General features: G+C 40.2%; 1 protein-coding gene across 3 annotated transcripts in view; it reads right to left on the bottom strand.

The window, feature by feature from the left end:
• Window positions 1-221: 221 nt before the first annotated feature.
• Window positions 222-19,377, bottom strand: part of znf407 (zinc finger protein 407) — a 161,583-nt gene continuing 142,427 nt past the window's right edge. For all 3 annotated transcript variants that reach the window (XM_040012705.1, XM_040012703.1, XM_040012704.1), the window contains exon 10: window positions 222-1,879. In XM_040012705.1, the coding sequence (XP_039868639.1) occupies window positions 1,026-1,879 (854 nt within the window). In that variant the 3' untranslated portion in view covers window positions 222-1,025. The remainder of the gene's footprint in view (window positions 1,880-19,377) is intronic.

Below are 19,377 nucleotides of genomic sequence, written 5' to 3'. Positions count from 1 at the left end.
AGGATGGCGATTAGGATGATGGTGATCATGATGACGATAATGATAATGGTGATGATAATGACGGTGTTAGTGATCAGAAAGCTTGATGGGAACCATCAGTTGATGCATGTATGTGCATGTCGCCTGTACGATGCTGCTGCACTGTATGCACGATAGCATCGTGCTGCTGACATAACTATCAACAGCGCTAACTGCCAAGAAAACAAATGTGGGCACACTTGTTAAAAATTAGGCTCAATCTTTATTGTCAAAAATGAAACTGCACTCATGTTTTGTTTTTTTAAACAGGCCTTCCACACAATGAAGGACTGTCAAAAATCTAAAACGTATAATTGTCATTGCTTTACTTTTCGCTACACAGAAAATATGTATAAGGTCTATTTGGGAATTCATTCATCGTATTACTGATTTGGAACTAATAGTACACACACACACACAAAGGATTTGAAGAAAAAGAAAAGATTGCTCACACAAATTAAACCACTGCGTTATCAAAAGAAAAAAAAACATCTATTTTGCTACAGAAAAACTTTAGGTTGCAACATAAATGTACCACAAAGAAATCAAAAAGCAAGAAAAAAACCTGTTAGCTCTGTTATAAATGAAAAGATAGACTTTCTTTATAATAACTTGTTTAACTCTTAGCACATTAGAAGCATTGTAAAAATATTTCATGACAATGTGTACTCATTCATTTCCTTAAGTTGCATTAATTAATTAAAGCAGTCTTGGCGGCTGTGTGGATTGCAGGTTAGCTCACTTAGCACCAAAACCTTTTTCCTTTACTGTCGCTTTGAATAAACGATGTTTAACCTGAGTTCAGTGTAGCCCAAGAGAAGATGGTAGAAGTGATGTACGAAGTGAATGAAGCAGGGTGAAATTAAACAGAGACAATGCAGAACACAACATCTGGGCTAACGTGAGCTTTAACATAGCTAAACAGGGGAAGTGAAATAAAATGCCCAATGTGAATCTTTCAGGGATGTCTCTCTCCTCTACCCTTCCAGGACAATACTGCGAGCAGCTCAATCCAGGTACACCACTATCTCTTCTCCTGTCTGCTGCTCCGCCTGGTGCACCTCCCCGTCACCTGTCCCGGCCTCTCCATACACTTCTCCCTCCACCTGTAAGGTGCAGTTGTCCAGCTCAGTCACAATGTAGTGCGTGCCCTCATCATTGACGATGACCTGGGTCAGGCCTTCCTTCATCATCTGGGACGCGGCGAGTTGCAGCACTTCCTGCATGTCCTCCTGGCCGGTCCCCTGGATGACCTGCACCTGCTCCTCCCCCTCCTGCTTCACCTCCCCCTGCACTTCACTCTGCACAGCCTCAGCTATCTCTGGGGTCAAGACCTCATGAACGATGGCTGCCTCTCCTTGTATTTCCTCCTGATGGCCCATTTCGCTGACTGCGCTGAGCAGAGCATCGAGAGCTGTGGAGGACTCTGAGACAATGTGACTTTGTCCACCAGCAGCTGCGACTGCTACCCCTCCTCTGGCCACAGCCTGAAACTCCTTTCTGGCCTCCCCTGACTCCAAGACCACGTACTGGGTGCTGCCTCCAGCCAGGTGGGCTCCTGCGGATGCCACTTCCCTGCCCGAGGCTATGACTTGTCCGTCTTCAGTGATGTGGAGCACCTCGGCCACCTGGCCGGCCATGGCCAGCGTCTGCAGGGTGGCAGCGGCTGACTCCTCGAGGGTCTGGTCGATAGCTACCTCTCCGTCACCATAGCCCTGGATGATGATGACCTGTTGGATCTCGTCATGGCCCGATAACTCAGAAGAGTCTTTCCTGTGCAAAGGGGAGCCCATATCCTCTGCTTCCACAAATGTAGCCCCCTGGCCTTTCAGACGACACTCAAAGGACTTGGAAACGATACCTGGGAAACACAGTGATGCATTTCTTATTAGTTAATATGTTTGTTATAAGCAGCCAATAATGACATAAAGAAGCTCCATTTACCCGACTGCTAGAAATTAAAGAAGGAAAAAGGTGTCTGAGAGTGACTGCAACCTTCCTGTCATTCTAGCAGCCAGTATGACACAAAGGATCTTTTTGAGCCCCAATCACAGCATAAAAACATGAAAGTCATTTAGTGGCTAGATGGACAGGATCTCATTTAAAAGTGGCAAATGAGGAGTGCCAATTACTGTCTGTACCACACATGGCAATGCATATATTATTCTTTCTTTCCTATGTGTGTGTGCATCCATCACTGTGTAAAAAAAAGAGAGAGAGGAAAACTACATGGAAAGTTGACATAAAAGGTGATGTAACACTTCACGTATTTGTGTCACTTAATGCATGAAAGGAGACAGAATATGGAGATATTCTTCTGGCGGGAGAGTGCGGTGAGATACGGCTGGTGCTAATTGAGCCACACTGTGCCCTCTCAGATCACAGGTTGCCATGGCGTTTCCAAGGTGATAGGAACAGTGTTAGAAATGCCATTGTTTAAACAGCGCCTGGCTTAGACACTTGTAGACTAATCTATGCAGAAAAATGGGAATTTGAGAGAGTGAAAAAGGGACTCTCACACCTAGGTTGTTGAGTGCAGATGAACTTACTGTAAAATAACTGTAAAAAAACAAACAAACATACATTGTCATTTCAAATGTACATTGGTTTTTACAAACACCATAGGAAAGACTTTCCTAACTTCTTAGGAAATAAAACTGTACTTTTTTTTTTCTTCTCCTTCCTTTCTTTCTTTCTAAAGTTTCTAAAATGCTAACATTGGAGGTACAAGGTTTACACCCAAGGGCAACACACAAGATCATGCAGATCTCACAGTACATAAAGGAAAAAACTCATCAATCATTGATATTCCTATCTACAGCTAACATTTAATGTCCTCCACTCACAGGGTGGACAATGTGATCAGAAAGTCAGAGTTATGCCACAAACAGCTTCTGACCCAATGGTGCCACGTCCTCCTCAAACACGACCAGAGACACATTCGTTTTAACTCCCACACTTACTAGCCAAATAGAAAATGACCATTCATTCTTTGGTGACAGCAAAACAGATAATACTGCAAAGGTGCTTTTGGAATAAACAACATTTTACACAGCTGTAGGTGAATGAAAGGAAACAGAAAACCCTTTATGTGTTACAACTGCTTCTGACAAAAGAGTGAACTATTAAGGCTTAGATGGATAGAGCAGAAAATTCTACTTGGAGGCGACAAAGTTAAAGATTTTTAATACAGTCTGGCCTTTTCTAGCAACTAAGTAGCAACCTCAAGGGCAAAAGAAATTTACTCATTCTAAAAAAGCCACTTGAGAATGGCCCCAGGATTGTCTGAAGCAAGGCTTACGTGGCCAGTGGAGGAACTGCAGCATGCTTTGGTTTCAGTTTTTAGTCCTGAAGGTTGCTGCTTGGTTGCCAAAAATATATCCAGATATTGTTAAAACTCCCAACTTCATAGAAGAAATTGTTTAGAGCCTGGTCTTCGCAGCTGTAGCTACTAGCTTTCTGTAAGACCTTGCCACAAGTCGCTTAAACAAAACCTCTCAAGTGTATTTAGAGTCTTGCTGCCTTTTTGAGTATTTTTAATTGTTCAACAAGTAACACAGCTTTCTGTGTCACTCAGCGCACCACCGACAAATCTGAGCTCCAATTAGAAATTGTGAAATTCTAATAAACAAGTTTTTTGTTTCTTAGCGTTAATTATCAAGTGTCTCTTTTTTGGACACACATAGACAGGTTTGCTAGCGTTAGCGGATAACTTAGTGCTTCACCCCTTTTTTAAGGGTCAACTATATGGTCACGTCTGGCTCTGGTGGCAACCAAAAATACCAAAATCAAGGCTTTAAAACAGACAATAAACCATGGCTAAGTGAATCTTTTATATATAGTCTATGCTGGCAACACAGCTTTGATTAATTCCGTTGTTTTCATTCTAATTCTGTTGTTTGTTTTTAAATTCCATTGTTTTCATTCAAATTCTGTTGATTTCATTCAAATTCTATTCATTTCATTCTAATTCCGTTGCTTTTATTCAAATTCCGTTGTTTTCATTCAAATTCCATTGTTTTCATTCAAATTCTGTCGTTTTCATTCAAATTCTTTTCTTTTCATTCTAATTCCATTGTTTTGATTCAAATTCTGGTCTGTTCATTCTAATTCCGTTGTTTTCATTCAAATTCTATTCATTTCATTCTAATTCCGTTCATTTCATTGAAATTCCGTTGTTTTCATTCAAATGCTGTTGTTTTCATTCAAATTCCGTTGTTTTCATTCAAATTCCATTGTTTTCATTCAAATTCCATTGTTTGTTCTCAAATTCTGTTGTTTACATTCAAATTCCGTCGTTTTCATTTTAATTCCGTCGTTTTCATTCTAATTCTGTTGTTTGTTTTAAACTTCCATTGTTTTCATTCAAATTCCGTTGTTTTTGTTCTAATTCTGTTGTTTTCATGCAAATTCTTTTGTTTTTGATCAAATCCTGTTCTTTTCATTCAAATTCTGTCGTTTTCATTCAAATTCCATTGTTTGTTCTCAAATTCTGTTGTTTTCATTCAAATTGCGTCGTTTTCATTTTAATTCTGTTGTTTTCATTCAAATTCCATTGTTTGTTCTCAAATTCCATTGTTTTCATTCAAATTCCATTGTTTGTTCTCAAATTCCGTCGTTTTCATTTTAATTCCGTTGTTTTCATTCTAATTCTGTTGTTTGTTTTAAACTTCAATTGTTTTCATTCAAACTCTGTTGTTTTCATCCTAATTCCGTTGTTTTCATTCAAATTCCATTCAAATTCCATTGTTTGTTTTAAAACTTCCGTTGTTTTCATTCAAATTCTGTTCTTTTCATTCTAATTCCGTTGTTTTCATTCAAACTCTGTTCTGTACATTCTAATTCCGTTGTTTTGATTCAAATTCTATTCATTTCATTCTAATTCCATTCTTTTTAGTGAAATTCCATTGTTTTCATTCAAATGCTTTTGTTTTCATTCTAATTCTACTCTTTTTATTCAAATTCTATTGTTTGTTTTAGAATTCTGTTGCTTTCATTCAAACTCTGTTCTGTACATTCTAACTCCGTCGTTTTCATTCAAATTCCGTTGTTTGTTTTTAAATTCCGTTGTTTTCATTCTAATTCCGTTGTTTTCGTTCAAATTCTGTTGTTTTCATTCAAATTCTTTGGTTTTTGATCAAATTCTGTTGTTTGTTTTAAACTTCCAATGTTTTCATTCTAATTCTGTTGTTTTCTTTTAAACTTCCATTGTTTTCATTCAAATTCTGTTGTTTTCATTCAAATTCCGTTGTTTTCATTCAAATTCCGTTGTTTTCATTCAAATTCTTTTCTTTTCATTCTAATTCCGTTGTTTTCATTCAAATTCTATTCATTTCATTCTAATTCTGTTCATTTCATTGAAATTCCGTTGTTTTCATTCAAATGCTGTTGTTTTTATTCTAATTCTGTCGTTTTCATTCAAATTCCATTGTTTTCATTTAAATTCCATTGTTTGTTCTCAAATTCTGTTGTTTTCATTTTAATTTTGTCGTTTTCATTTTAATTCCGTTGTTTTCATTGTAATTCTGTTGTTTTGATTCAAATTCTGGTCTGTTCATTCTAATTCCGTTGTTTTCATTCAAATTCTATTCATTTCATTCTAATTCTGTTCATTTCATTGAAATTCCGTTGTTTTCATTCAAATGCTGTTGTTTTTATTCTAATTCTGTCGTTTTAATTTTAATTCCGTTGTTTTCATTCTAATTCTGTTGTTTTCATTCAAATTCCGTTGTTTTCATTGTAATTCTGTTGTTTTCATGCAAATTCTTTTGTTTTTGATCAAATTCTGTTCTTTTCATTCAAATTCCGTCATTTTCATTTTAATTCCATTGTTTTTGATCAAATTCTGTTGTTTTCATCCTAATTCCGTCGTTTTCATTTTAAGGCTTTATTACTATTAATAACCTTAGCTTTGCTGTAAGCTGTAAGATGCTAATGCTAATGACATGACAATGAATTAAAAAATGACTCTACACATAAAAGAAGAAAAGAAACTGATAATAGAGGACTGAAGAGGTAGTGTAACAGTTGAAGTGTAGATGGACAAGGTGATTCTCTTTAAATCAAGATGTTTCCTCTCCACATGAAATGGTAACTTTAATGAAGAGGGCAATCAGACTGCAGCTTTGTTAAGAGGGAGCAGCACTCTTCTCTTAGAAGGATATATAGTATACATTGTGCATTACAGCTTAAATACTCATAAGTAGAGTGTTCAACTCCCTGATTCTAACCCTCTTTATTCAGTCTCTCCTCTCATGTTTGAAGTGTCTTTCTAAATCTACCCTATACATCTATCTCATTACATATGCAGGTAAAGCTAACACTATGCATTTGTTTAAGGGCAAAACACGAAAAAAAAAAAAAAAATTATTGCGGCACTGCAGCACAGAGGCAACAAGTCTCTGTAGTAAATATCAATTCAGGCCCTGCTATTTGTAACCCAAGTGACAAGCGCTGTAGTTAGTGTGTGGAAGGAGTCAGTACTGTCAAAGGCAGCCAGAAGAAGGTGGCATTTTGAGCAGCAGAGGTTAGCTATTTACACAGAGCTACAGGGCCAGTGCTAACTGCCTACACCAAAATGCTTCGAGCTGAGAGGTCGGCCGGAGAGGACAATAACTCAGTGGCTGTTCAGTTTCTACCACTGCACCATAGAACCTGTTTGTAAGAGTGTGTGTGTGATTTTAGGAGAGAAAAAGCACATTAGTGTAGAAACTAATGAAGCTCGGGTGACTAAAGCTCAGTCTCTGCCAGTTTTTGTGTGAATCTCTAAGTTCACGTGTTGTTTATGTCAGCATTGTGGGTTAAGGTCAGGCTTTACCGATGTGTGTCTCTACCACATGCGCTCCTATTCCTATTTGTCTCTGCGTGTGCTTGCTGTGCTGCAAAAATGTGTTGGTGTTGTGCTGTGGGGGTGGCGAGGCTACGCGTTGCTAGTGTGTGTCACATTAGCCATGGGGTGCTGTCGGCGGGGCCCAGCGGCGGCCCGCTGAGGTTTATGGAGTGTCACTCAGTCGCCGCAGCCGTGAATCAAGTTAATGTTGCAGATCCCATCTCTTCAGTTGTCCTGCGCTCCCGGTGGAAGAACAACATTTGAACAGCGTGATTTGGCCCCGGCGAGAGGCTGATGCCTGTTTAATATGTGTTTTGAGTGTTCTGACTGACTGACTCCTTTAACAGGAAGAAGGAGAGAGGATGAGAGAAAGAGAGAGAGGTGCAGGCTGCTTTATTGGCTGTGATCTGAAACAAGATGGAGGCTCCCTGAGAAGAATAAAAGAACGGGAGGAGGAAAAGGATGCACAGACAGGTGATGATGTCACTCTCATTTCCAAAACGAAAGAAACAAAAAAACCTTGAGGTATGCTTTTAATGCTGATAATGAATTTGTACAGGGGATATAACACTGTATTTGAGGAAGCACTTTACTTCTTATATCAGATGACAGGGGTGATGGTGCTTTTACTGAACTATCAGATGACTAGTTTATAGAAGAATTTGCAAAGCAAACAGAAATATGGAAGAATCAGCGAGAAGAGCGCAGTGAACAGCATGATACATGTAAGGAAAATATGATCAGTATTAAATCAAAGGCCAATTTTCTAGTTTTCTTTCCAATTAATACCAGAGAGCACAGGGGATTGCCGGCACAACTACTTTTTGGGATCAGACCTGGCTGCACTGCTAGAATAGACTCATGCTCCCAAAAACTACCTGATAAAATTTGATCTCTGCTGCTAAGAAGCAACAGCACAATTTACAGGAAGTTATTTTAATGCCTGCAGTTGTTCACTGTTTGATTAACTGTTGGAGCATGATCAGAAAATAATCCAAGGAGGACACAACTGTGTGCACTGTATGGGGAGAAAAGTGCTGCAAAGGACTCTGGTCTCAGAACATGATAACTTTATATTAAATGAAACGCTACTGGAATTAAACATAACCTTATTCTGCTTGGGGGCTCCTCTGGAACCACTTCAATGACCATTTGGTGACCCTCAGACCTCAGTTTGATAACCATTCAGTGACACTTTGTTCTAGACACTATTCTGTGTGTAAGCATCAGTGCAGAAGCCTCACACACACGGTGTGTGGTACAGATGTGATTATTGATCAGCGGATCAATGTGCTGGCCAGCGGTGGGGGCCCAGGGGCTCTAAGTGGCATTACTTTAGCTCGGAGAGGCTGCCAAGGGAACGGTCAGACAGCACTTACCAGCAGTTAGAGAAATTAACCTTAACACCGAGACACCAGCACACACACAATCAATTACATTCACGGTAACACAGGTCAGGATGCTGTGAATATAAGCTTTCTCGCACATACACATACAATCAGGGGAGAGCACAGTGTGAGTCTTGTTATATTCATCAGGACGTCGCAGTAGTCAGAATCCTTAACTCAAATTTGTACCCCTCACTTTAACCTGGAAGTAACCAAGACCAAGTCCTGAGTGGTTGCTGACAGTACAGAAGACAAAGAAATCAACCTGAATAGACACCACAGCGAGCAAAGTCAATTATACGGTATCAAACTATAACACAAGAAAGGGGGAAAAAAGGCTCACCAAATCAATTACAAGGTCAATAACAGCACCATGAAAAAGCCAGCTTATTTTTGGAATTTTGCACAAAACCCTTTACAATCCTTTTACCAGCCGATTACCTTCAATTATAGATATGAAGCCAGCGCCTTAAAATGATGGAGACCCCTAAACCTGACACACATGTGGCTGTTATTTGTGGAGGGATTTTTACAGATGAGGTGGTTTGTGAGTGTGTATGTGTGTCCGTTTGTGTCAGAAGCCTTTGAAGGTGACACTGTTAAGTAGATAAAGCATCACTTCTGGGTGGATCCAGGTCACCGAGGATGGCCTGCATATGATGATGTTCAGAGTGTGTCTGCATGGATGTCTGTGCACATGTGACTATTTTAATGCATATAAATGTATATTTGTGCGTACTCTATTTATTTTGGCTACATGATGGCAACATTTCTGTATTATCTACATACATTCATCCCCTCTATTCTTAAGTACTATGACTCTTCAACGCCCTGTTGGAAACTCTTTGAATTTGGCCAAAACACTCAAAGATGAAGGGATTAAATTTTAATGGTTAAAGGTCACGGAAATGTGACTTCATTAAACCGTGGCACTATATAACGAACTCACCCACTATGAATCACTTACTGGTCCTTAAAACCCTAATCTTAAAGCTTGAATTTGAAACCGAGACACCGCACGCTCATACAGTAGCATTATGACAGTTACAAGCAGGCCTGTCCTAAGGCACATCCTACGTTATCTTCCTTTTTTTAATTTTTGCTGGAAATCACAATTTACAGCATTAACATCATGTTTTTTAATAACAGTATTTACTTTGGTCATATATAAAGTGGGCAGTAGGCTCATTTTCCCTTAGACGTCTTCATATTCTGATTTCATTTTACAACCAGAGGAGTCGACCCCTGCTGGTCATTAGAGACAATGCAGCTTTAAAGAAGATATGTCCATCCTTTATATACAGTCCGTGCACAAAAGATATTTGGCTTTAACTTAAGAATCCATAAATCCTTTAAATATAGATATATTTCACACAGAAATCTAGTAGACATGGCATGGTGGTTATATCATTTTTTTGTAAAACATATTTCATGCCATTGTATGCACGTGCATTTTCCTTGTTTACATTTTTTAAAATGCATTTTAATATATTTAATCTTAATTTTAAAAACACACACACATATATGCTACTTTTGTCTTGAGTTTTATACTTTCTGAATGACTTTATTCACACACGTTTCCTATGCATCTCTACATATGGGCAGGTGTGTGTTTGCGTGCCTGAGTGTGTGCGAACAAACTAGCAGGTCAGCCGAGGTCCAGCTAGCGATGACTCTACTTTGTCTGATAGGGACAGCCGTTACTGTCACCTTTAGAAATGCTATGAATCAATGCCAAGGAGGGACAGGCCGGCAGACCAAAAAACAACCAATTATACAGCATCCAGATTGACACTGGGTGGACAGGGCAGAGAGAGAGAGAGAGATGGAGGCACACTGAACTCACTCCAAGGACGAATAAACACAAGAGAATGAGGCCACAGACTGACAGGGGACCTTCTGGGCTGTAACACCAATACGCTGACTTTGAGGGCCAATGTGAATCCATCAGTGACTAGGTGGACCTTAAAGAAAATGTTTAATGCTTTTTTCATAATTAATCGTGACAGAAATGAATGACTACATTGATATTTACTATTGTATTTTCTCCAGCCCACTAAAGTTTTGTTTTATGTGCTCTCTATTGTGTTCCCTTCTTCCTGTGAAACGTTAAGTGTTTTTTTATAGATTACAGGCTGCTTTTACTTTCATTGTTTTAAATGTTCCCAGACTGAGAAGAGCTTAGCTCTGGCAGGAGAGCTGTAAATAACCACAATTATTCTTTTCATGTTTTCCCCTCTGTCTGCCCATTTTGTCCTGTGGACTATGGAAGGGTAAGCAGATCAATCAATCAACAAACATCAAAAATCTGAAAATCATAACTACAGATTTTTGTGAGCTTGCAATTTCAAACAATGGCTTGAAGACAAAAAAACACCTCAAAACTAATACAACACAATAAAAACAGAAAAAATGTGGATGTTTGCTAATGTATTACACTTCTTCCCACACACGCAACAGAACAAACATTCAAAATAGTTGTATTTTCAGAACATATACTAAATGTCAGCCACATATAATCAAGGACTTGGAAGGCTTGGAATCCACTGTAGAAAAGCTTAAGAGTAGCATAATATGTTTTAACTGATTATAGTTTCAATGAAAAGCATCAAAGTGTTGTCTTATTTTCTCTCAAGAAATTCAAGAAACCGCCCACAATTTTCCAGCATTTTCTTAATTGCTTCTTCAACTGGGGTCGTGGGGGGCTGAATATCCCAGCTGACAGACTGAAAGGCAGTGTACACCCTCGACATGTAACACAGAGAGACAAGCAACCTTAAAAAAAAGGGACAAAGCAGCAGATTTGAACCCAGAACTTTCTTGCTGTGAGGCAACATGGCACCACTTTGCCACCCAAGTAGCAACCCCCAGGGCTGAAAAATGAAGCCGGTTGCTTCATTTTCTCTTGTCCCCCCCGCATAACAACTCTATGTGAAGTGTTTTTTAAAGTTTTTTATTCCAAGCTGTTTTGGATTTTGTTAAGACTTAAGCTCCACACTGGATGTGATTTGCTTGTCGCACAGCTCTCTGAAGCTGACATATGGCCACTTGAGGACATTTCAGGTGTTGGTTTTCTAGGTAACCCTCTAATTTAATTTACTAAAACATTATATGTCAGTCATGGTATCCTACACTCTCATTGGTAGTCACCTTATTCACTCGCTTAGAAGAGAAAAGTTTCTCTTAGGTCCCGCCCATTTTGCATCACTGGCGGTTTTTCCCACCGTTTGAAGTCGCTGAATGTCAGCCACCTGGTGTTTGGTTGCTACGCTGCTGTAGATCACTTTATAATAATGATAATAATAATGGATTGGATTTATATAGCGCTTTTCAAGGCACCCAAAGCGCTTTACAATACCACTATTCATTCACTCTCACATTCATACACTGGTGGAGGCAAGCTACAGTTGTAGCCACACTTTCCAGTGTGGAAGCAGCTTTAGGGGCGGGGATGCTTTGATTGACAGCTGTCACGATAAGGGCAGCTGTAGAAGCAGCTGTCTGCCAGGTCTCCCCTCTGCTAACAGACTGAACTGGGCCACATCGCGGTGTTAAAGCATCAGTGCCTTTTGAAGCATTTTTAATTACAGTAACTGACAAATAATGTGGTCTGCTGTCAAATACAACCTCACAGTCTGTGCTTCACTTCTGGTAAGTGAAACTTGTATATTTCATTAACCTGTTACTCAGCACCAAACAGTAAACTGGGTCAGTTTCACCCTGTTTATTGATGGAGCTTGCTAACCAAGTTAGCTCCCATTAGCTTTCTTGGTTAGCAATGCTATATGGCGGTTGCACAAACTCCAAATGCAGACTCTAGAAACCAATATTTTTTTTGATTAGGAACACAAGGAACATTTTACACTTTCATGTCTGACATGAAAGTGTAAAATAAATAACCAAAATTATTTTAACTGTAATAACATCTAAAGCACTGAACAATAAAATATACTAGTCGAACAGCTGAGGTTGAAAGGGTTCAAGAGGTGAGAAATACAAATGCACACACACACACAAACGGAGTATGTGGTCAGAAGAAACACAGGTTGGTGTCCTGCTCTCAGCTCTTTTTCTGCTGACAGAGGATGACCCAGTGTGAGTCTAATCTGCTCCCCACTAACTCCATCCACTTCATGTCCCCCATGTGCCCCCGAAGGGAGAGGAGGGAGAGAAACAGAGGTGAAAAGTGAAAGAGTAAAAGCAAGAAAAAAAAAAAGAAGACACAGCTTTATCTTTCTATTTCACCATTCAAAGAGCTGTTGGTGTCATGTAGTTAATGAGTTCGTTAAAGTCTGGTAAATAAGTGTTTATTTTCAGTTACAAAGTAGGTGTCATTAAATATATCTTTCGAAACAGGCTAGATTTTTATTTGAGCCACAAAGATTTAAAAGCAAGTGCTAATTATGCTCTTTTATGTGCTATTTTAATTTCGGAAAGAATTTGCAAGAAACTATGGTAACAGTGCTTTGTTTGCACATTTTTCACTAGACAGGAAAAGTCACGTTCGGACACCTGCTTTTAGAAATTAGGCGAAAACTGTTAAACATTTAAAAACTTAATGAACCACAACAGAAGGAAAAAAATGGCCTTACAGAAGAATAAATAAGTAATAAATGACAGTGCTGTCAGTTAATAGGTGACCTGGGCAAGCAGCTATCATTAGATGTTTCAAGAAAAACCGGCACTAATCACTTCCTGGAAGACCAGATGCAGAGGACTTTCAAAATAATAAGTGCAAATACAAAGGTTTCGTTAGCCAGTACAGTTGATGCAGGATGCACTGGCTCACAGGAAAGTCCCTCCACAAGATCAATGGTATGCTTTACATCACAACATGAGCATCATGTACCACAAAACACGGGCTGCTGAGGATTCATCTGGTTGGCTGCAGATGAAAAAAAGAAAAAGAAAAGCAAATGTGTGGGAGGTTGATACAGCCGCACAAAGTGAGGCCTGATCAACCTCAGCAGGGTTGTCAGTGAGAGGGCGTCTGGTGCTGAAAGGCCTGAAACACCTGATGACTGCAGGTTACATCACTGATTATGTGGCCTAGAAAAGCATCAGAAGATACATCATTTCAACTTTAAAAATGAGTAACCAGATATGACTAATGTATTACTTTTTGTTGGAGTGCCGGTTATTTCCCTGATGCTGTAAATCACAGCTATTTGCACTCTGCAGATGAAGGTCAGAAATGATCACAGTGTGATGGCCAGATGCGAGTAGCAAAGAATGAAACAGAATAGAGCGAGGAGGCGCGTAAAGAGCCCCATCCAAGAATCCAAGAGGGGCGGTTGACATATGAAACAATAACAAAGATCATAACACTTTTTCTTTCCCATATTCCCCCTCCTTCCCTCCTCTCGCTCTCCCCCATTAGAACTTCCTTCTATTCCTCTGTCCTGTTTCCTTCTTCTAACTCTCTCTCGTCTTTCTCTCAAAAGCTCTGGAGGTGGACCTTTGATTGCTTCTTTAATTAGCAATGTCAGACGGCTCTGTGGATTTACTGGGGATGTCGAACTTCTGCAGATAATTGCATGCCTTTCCCTTTCTCTTTTGCTACCTCCCTCCCTCCCATCCTCCATCCATCCCTCTGCAGTCCTTTCACTATGTCCCCCTATCTATCCCTCTCACTCACTCTCCTATGATTTAATGATTAATTATGGATGTGAGTTTGAGAATAAAAGCTTTTTCACTAATCAAAATGAAATTTTCCCCCCATTCTGGTAATTACAGTGTGAAGATGATGTTGCTGATGTCTTTTTGTTGCCAAGGCCTGAACTGCGCAGTGATCTGAGGTCCGTCAAGGCGGATGAAGTGAATAATCGCAACATAATGGCTTGCTTCAAAATTTCTAAAATAAACTGGGTGGAGAAATGAAGTCAAAGTGGTCTCGATTGGATTGAGGGAGAAAGGGAATAAACAAAGAGACAGAAGCAGAATGCTTTAGAAAATCTTAGTACAGAGGCCCAGAAAGGGAAACAAAGTGAAGCCTAAATCTTCAAGCTTGACAACAGCCATCAGTCAGTCAGGAATTATTGTCTTTGTCCAAAAGCTCTAGTTTAAAAATGCAATTTGGTAAAGAAAATGTTTGTGAGCTGCAACTCTAACTGCAGAGCATTTAAACTAAGAGTGTGTGAAATGTGAGAAAATAATCAAATATGTCCAAGGTGGTATTATTCATATTTATGTTAGCTGAAAGGATTGGCTGGTTAACTGTCTAAATCAGCGGTCCCCAACCCCCGGGCCTTGGACCCGTACCGGTCCGTGAGTCGTTTGGTACCGGGCCGCGAGAGTTGAGGCTCAGGTGTGAAATGTATGGTTTTCAGGGTTTTTATCGGTTTTCAGCGTTATTTTGTTATCGTTTTTATCGTTAACTCGGTTTTCCTGGGTCTTTTCACATGTGTTATGAATAAATCTTCTTTTTTTCGGTACCGGTACTAGTTTTATTTTGTTGTATTTATCTGCGACACCTTAAAGGCCGGTCCGTGAAAATATTGTCGGGCATAAACCGGTCCGTGGCGCAAAAAAGGTTGGAGACCGCTGGTCTAAATGACAGAAAATGACATAGTAACATCTGTACAAAGATGGTAATCAATTTCAGACAAAGCTGCTAAACAATGTAGCAGCTTCTCATTTGTAAGGGTTTGGTGGTGGTTTCTTATTACAGTGTGTTCATGTGCAACATCTGATTTAATGGCACAATTACCACCATCAACCAACTTCACAATAATGAAGAAAATTAGTATCAAACAAAATATACTGTAGATACTGGAAATCAGCTATTGTGACACCAAAAGCACGCAAAGGAGCAACAACACAACGTGTGCTGCAAATAAGCAATGATGGAAATACAGCACATTAGAATTGTATTGCCATTTCATGAAGTATGATAAGAGAAGGTCAAGCTTGGCAAAGTACCAAAAAACACTGGATCCTGGCAAGTCACAGACCAAGGTGTATCACGATGACAGATTTAAATGAGGAGGAAATTCATACAGTAATGCTTTGCTGAACACAGAGCTGATTTTCACTTTATACAAACAGTCCAGTGGCATGTCATCTTTGGTTGAAGTAACAGTTTAGCCACCTTCTTATTTACTAGAACATCACTGATGCCAGCTAATTCAAAGCCTGGCCATCCACACAGTATATCCACACAAAATATAGTATGACAAGCCCTTATTGTTCCCTATTCAGTGACTCATACGCGACCACAACACACACTCTCAGGCACACAGGTCTGTTTAGCTTAGTTTCCGATCCTCCCTGCCATATTTACTGGGTATTTACCTAACAGAGGCAGGCTGGAGATATTTATCGTCCTGATGGCTCTATATATAGGGCTGAGGAGCTCGGTGAGAGGAGAGGCAGGCGCAGTGGGAGGTTGCTTCTCTAATCTCCATCTCCAGGCTGACAGGCCTGAGAAGGCCCTAATGAATGGCTCTTTTCATCTACACGCCTGTGTGTATGTGACAGTATAAATATTTAGCAATATTGGAGTCAGCTCGTGATTTTACACAGATGGAGTGATTGATGGCTCAGCCCCCTGACGCATGCCAAAGACCATCCTGGAGATGTTATATAAACCACCACAGCCTCTCTCTCCCTCCATCATCATCTCCATCTCGTTCGCTCTCTATCTTTCACACTGCCTCCTCTGCTCTCCGCCTCCTTCCCAGCTTGTCTTCTCGCTGTCGATCCGCCCTCTGTGGCTCTGCCAATTTGCTTCACTGTTGAATTTCTATCATACACTGTGCTGTCTCTATGGAAGTAAGACAGGCTAAATCAGAGGAAAACAACCTGACAGGGAGAAAGCCTGGTATTGACACGTTACAGCATAAACCAGTTTAGTATTTTAAACTTTACAACAATTATTTCTCATAAAACTGAGTGCTGACTGGAGGCACATGTTAAGAACTTTCTCTGAGAACTTTAAGCATTTAGCAAAATATTTAGTGAGTTTACAAAATGATGCATTAAAGAGACACATTAAAAATGGTGTATATAGGCTCTGTAGACCAACTCCAAATACTTTGTATGTGAATTGCAAGACAAAATGAATTATTTTCTATATTCACATAAAGGTGCATAAACAGTATATATGTATGCACAAACATACAGAAATACATGCACACCAAGCTGTCATTGGTGTCAGAGAGAACCAGACCAGAGCTACTTTGTTTGAGCAATGTACACATTCTGTTGCCAGCATGCTACTGCAACTCTATGCAGAACCAGTCTGTGTGTGTGTGTGTGTGTGTGTGTGTGTGTGTGTGTGTGTGTGTGTGTGTGTGTGTGTGTGTGTGTGTGTGTGTGTGTAGCTTGTTTCAGCTATACTTCTGAGGACTGACTCAGGTTAAAGTTGGTTAGGGTTATATGTGTAGTGGTCTTGATAAGGTTAACTATATCTCTTTAGGGAATTAATGCATACAAACCTTATGCATTTGATTACTTGTGTGTGTGCGTAACTGTGTTGTGCTTTTTTGTGTACTACACCTTCTGTATAGCCTCTGCATAGCCAATTAAACTAAAATGCAAGAACAAAATCCCAAAGCAAATATATGAGGACTTTAAGGGGGGATGTTGAAGATGTATTAACCTTGTAATTGCCTGTGTAAAATATGCTCCTCTGGTAATGAAATTTCCTGCTTTAATTTGGAAAAATTGGGGAAATATCACCCCCCTCTTTTTTTTTTTTTACCGTGTGTTTTCTCATTTAATTGCATTTAAAACTTCAACTTCAAACACCCCCACTGCTTTTATGCGAAGAAGGACCAGCGCTGGAATCGCCACATCTATTAATCTAACTGTCCTTTATCGGAATTAGCATTCAAATGTGATCGGTTCCACAGCTCCTTCGCCACCGCTTGTAATTCCAACAAAATCCACTCCTATGCAATAACTACAGTGCCCTTCAAGACCACAGCCACCTCCCCTTTGCTTTGAGAAGTATTGATTTTTATTTGTACGGTAATGAGAACAATTAGTCTTTTTCCTGCCCTCCTTCATCTATCACCTCCGAGTTCCTGTCGCTCTGCCAACCGGCCGGCCTCTGCCTCTAAACCCAGCTGGAGGTCCGTTCACTGGGCAGAGGACAACGCTGTACCTCCTCTGCATAGGAAATGCAACAAGGAGTGATAATGAAGGACATAGCACTCTTACCATGCTACTGAGGCGTAAAAGTAAACATTTGTATAAAACTAGTTTGAGCTTCTTGAAGTATACTTCATGTGTCTTTGCCAGGGTTTGATTGCCAGGGTCTTTTAAATTATTATGTGAATTAAAAAAAAAAAAGGCAAATAAAGTAGCAGTTAAGTTTGCACGCCATTTGAATATGACAATTTAATATTTAAAGGAACAGCTGGGATTAACTCTTAAGCAAGATACAATGTAATGATGACAAAAGTATCTCATAAGAATAAATTCATTATTAATCAGTGTTACAATAAAACAGAAATAAATTGTATCCTATCTATCATATTGGATGTCTTATCTCTAATTTTATTAAAAGGCCTATATCTAGCCCATCTATTCGCCCGACTCTAATTGATGCAGTTAGAAGAAATTACCAAACTCTGAGCCCAGCGTGGCTGGTGTTAACATGTATCATAAAATGTGAAAACATAATAAAACACCTACATCTATCCATTAGGAATGCTTTAATTTCCGCAGTGGCAGGCGAGTGGCAGGCAGGACTGACTGCCTACCAGCAATCAGAGGCTTTAGCCTCTATAAACTGCCTGATCGACAGGGTGATTTGTGACTGACTGACTGAATAAGTGGCTAGCTGCTTTCAACGTGTAGCAGCTTGTGCCTGTATACAAGCAAGTGTGTATATGTGTGTGCATATCGTGACGTCAGGTCCTATTTCAGCCATGGCTGGTGAGGGATGAAGCATCTGAAAGAGTCCATTTCTCTTGCCGCGCTGCCTGAGCCTTACTTACCCTAATGATGTATAATAGCCTGCAACTACACTTAACCTGAGCATTACTGTGGCAAAGACTGAGTGGAAGAGGCACATGCACACACATAAACACACACGCGCGCACATCCACAAACACACACAGAGGTCTAGTTTTTCTCAGAATGCTGTTTACCAAAGTCTGCGAGGGTTTGAAACAACCTGGCACGTTGAGAAATGAAAGACTCGTAAATCGCACTCCATCAAATCAAATCAAATCTTAAGATGTACATTAACATCGACAGCTGTATCCTCGCTTTCTCTCTGATCCCTCACTCACACTTCACTCTGCTGCTGACTCATTCTGTAGCTATAACCTAAACGATACAGGCAGTTAGCATGCCGCATCTGTTGTCTCTTAATTAAACTCATTTTCCTGGATGCCTGTGTATGTTCATACATACAATATGGAATCTAGCCCTCTAACCCCTTTAGCATTCATTAGGCAGATGAGAGCTAGCTCGACACTAAAAGTGAATGAATGAATGTATGTGTGTGCGTGCGTGTGTGTGTGAGTGCGTGCAAGACAGGTTGGAGACAGTGGAGAGACAGTAAATGACAGTGTCACGTGAGGCGGCTACTGTATGAAACCTCAGATCTAATCAATAGGAGTGAGGAGGACGCCAGGCGCCAGCCAGAGGGTCACCACTCATCACTCAGGTCAGTGGTGAACACACCCATGCGTGCACGTACACACGCGTAGACACACGCACGGGGAGGGCATCGCATGGAGCGCATTACTAGATAGGACTATGAGGCAGTAGAAGATGGGTCAGAGAGAGGTTGAAGCACATAGCAACAGAGGGGGAGCAGGATCGATGAGAGAGATTGAAGGAGCTCCGTAATACCAGAGGAGTCACGGATGTCCAGAATACAGCTAAGCAGCGCTAGAGACAGGTCAGGAGGGTTAAAACAGCCTCAGACCGCAGGGAGGAGGCATCGACAGGCCATAAAAGAGGTGAGGGAAGAGCGGAACCGACTGATTTTGATGCTCAATGTGGCTGAATGCGAATCGCGGCCTCTGCAGAGTTCAGACAAGATGATTCTGATCAAAATGTTGCAGCTGTAAAATAGCAGGTTTACTAACACGGCAACTACGGCAGGCTTTTAGCAACATCTACAACAGGGGACAACCTGCTAAGCTGTGGGAGCACGACCAAAAGTGGGGCAGCAGAGGA

The sequence above is a fragment of the Simochromis diagramma genome, unplaced genomic scaffold, assembly GCF_900408965.1.
Source record: "Simochromis diagramma unplaced genomic scaffold, fSimDia1.1 OVJJ01000618.1, whole genome shotgun sequence".
In the NCBI taxonomy this organism is placed as follows: Eukaryota; Metazoa; Chordata; class Actinopteri; order Cichliformes; family Cichlidae; genus Simochromis; species Simochromis diagramma.
This window is presented reverse-complemented; position numbering and strand designations above follow the sequence as displayed.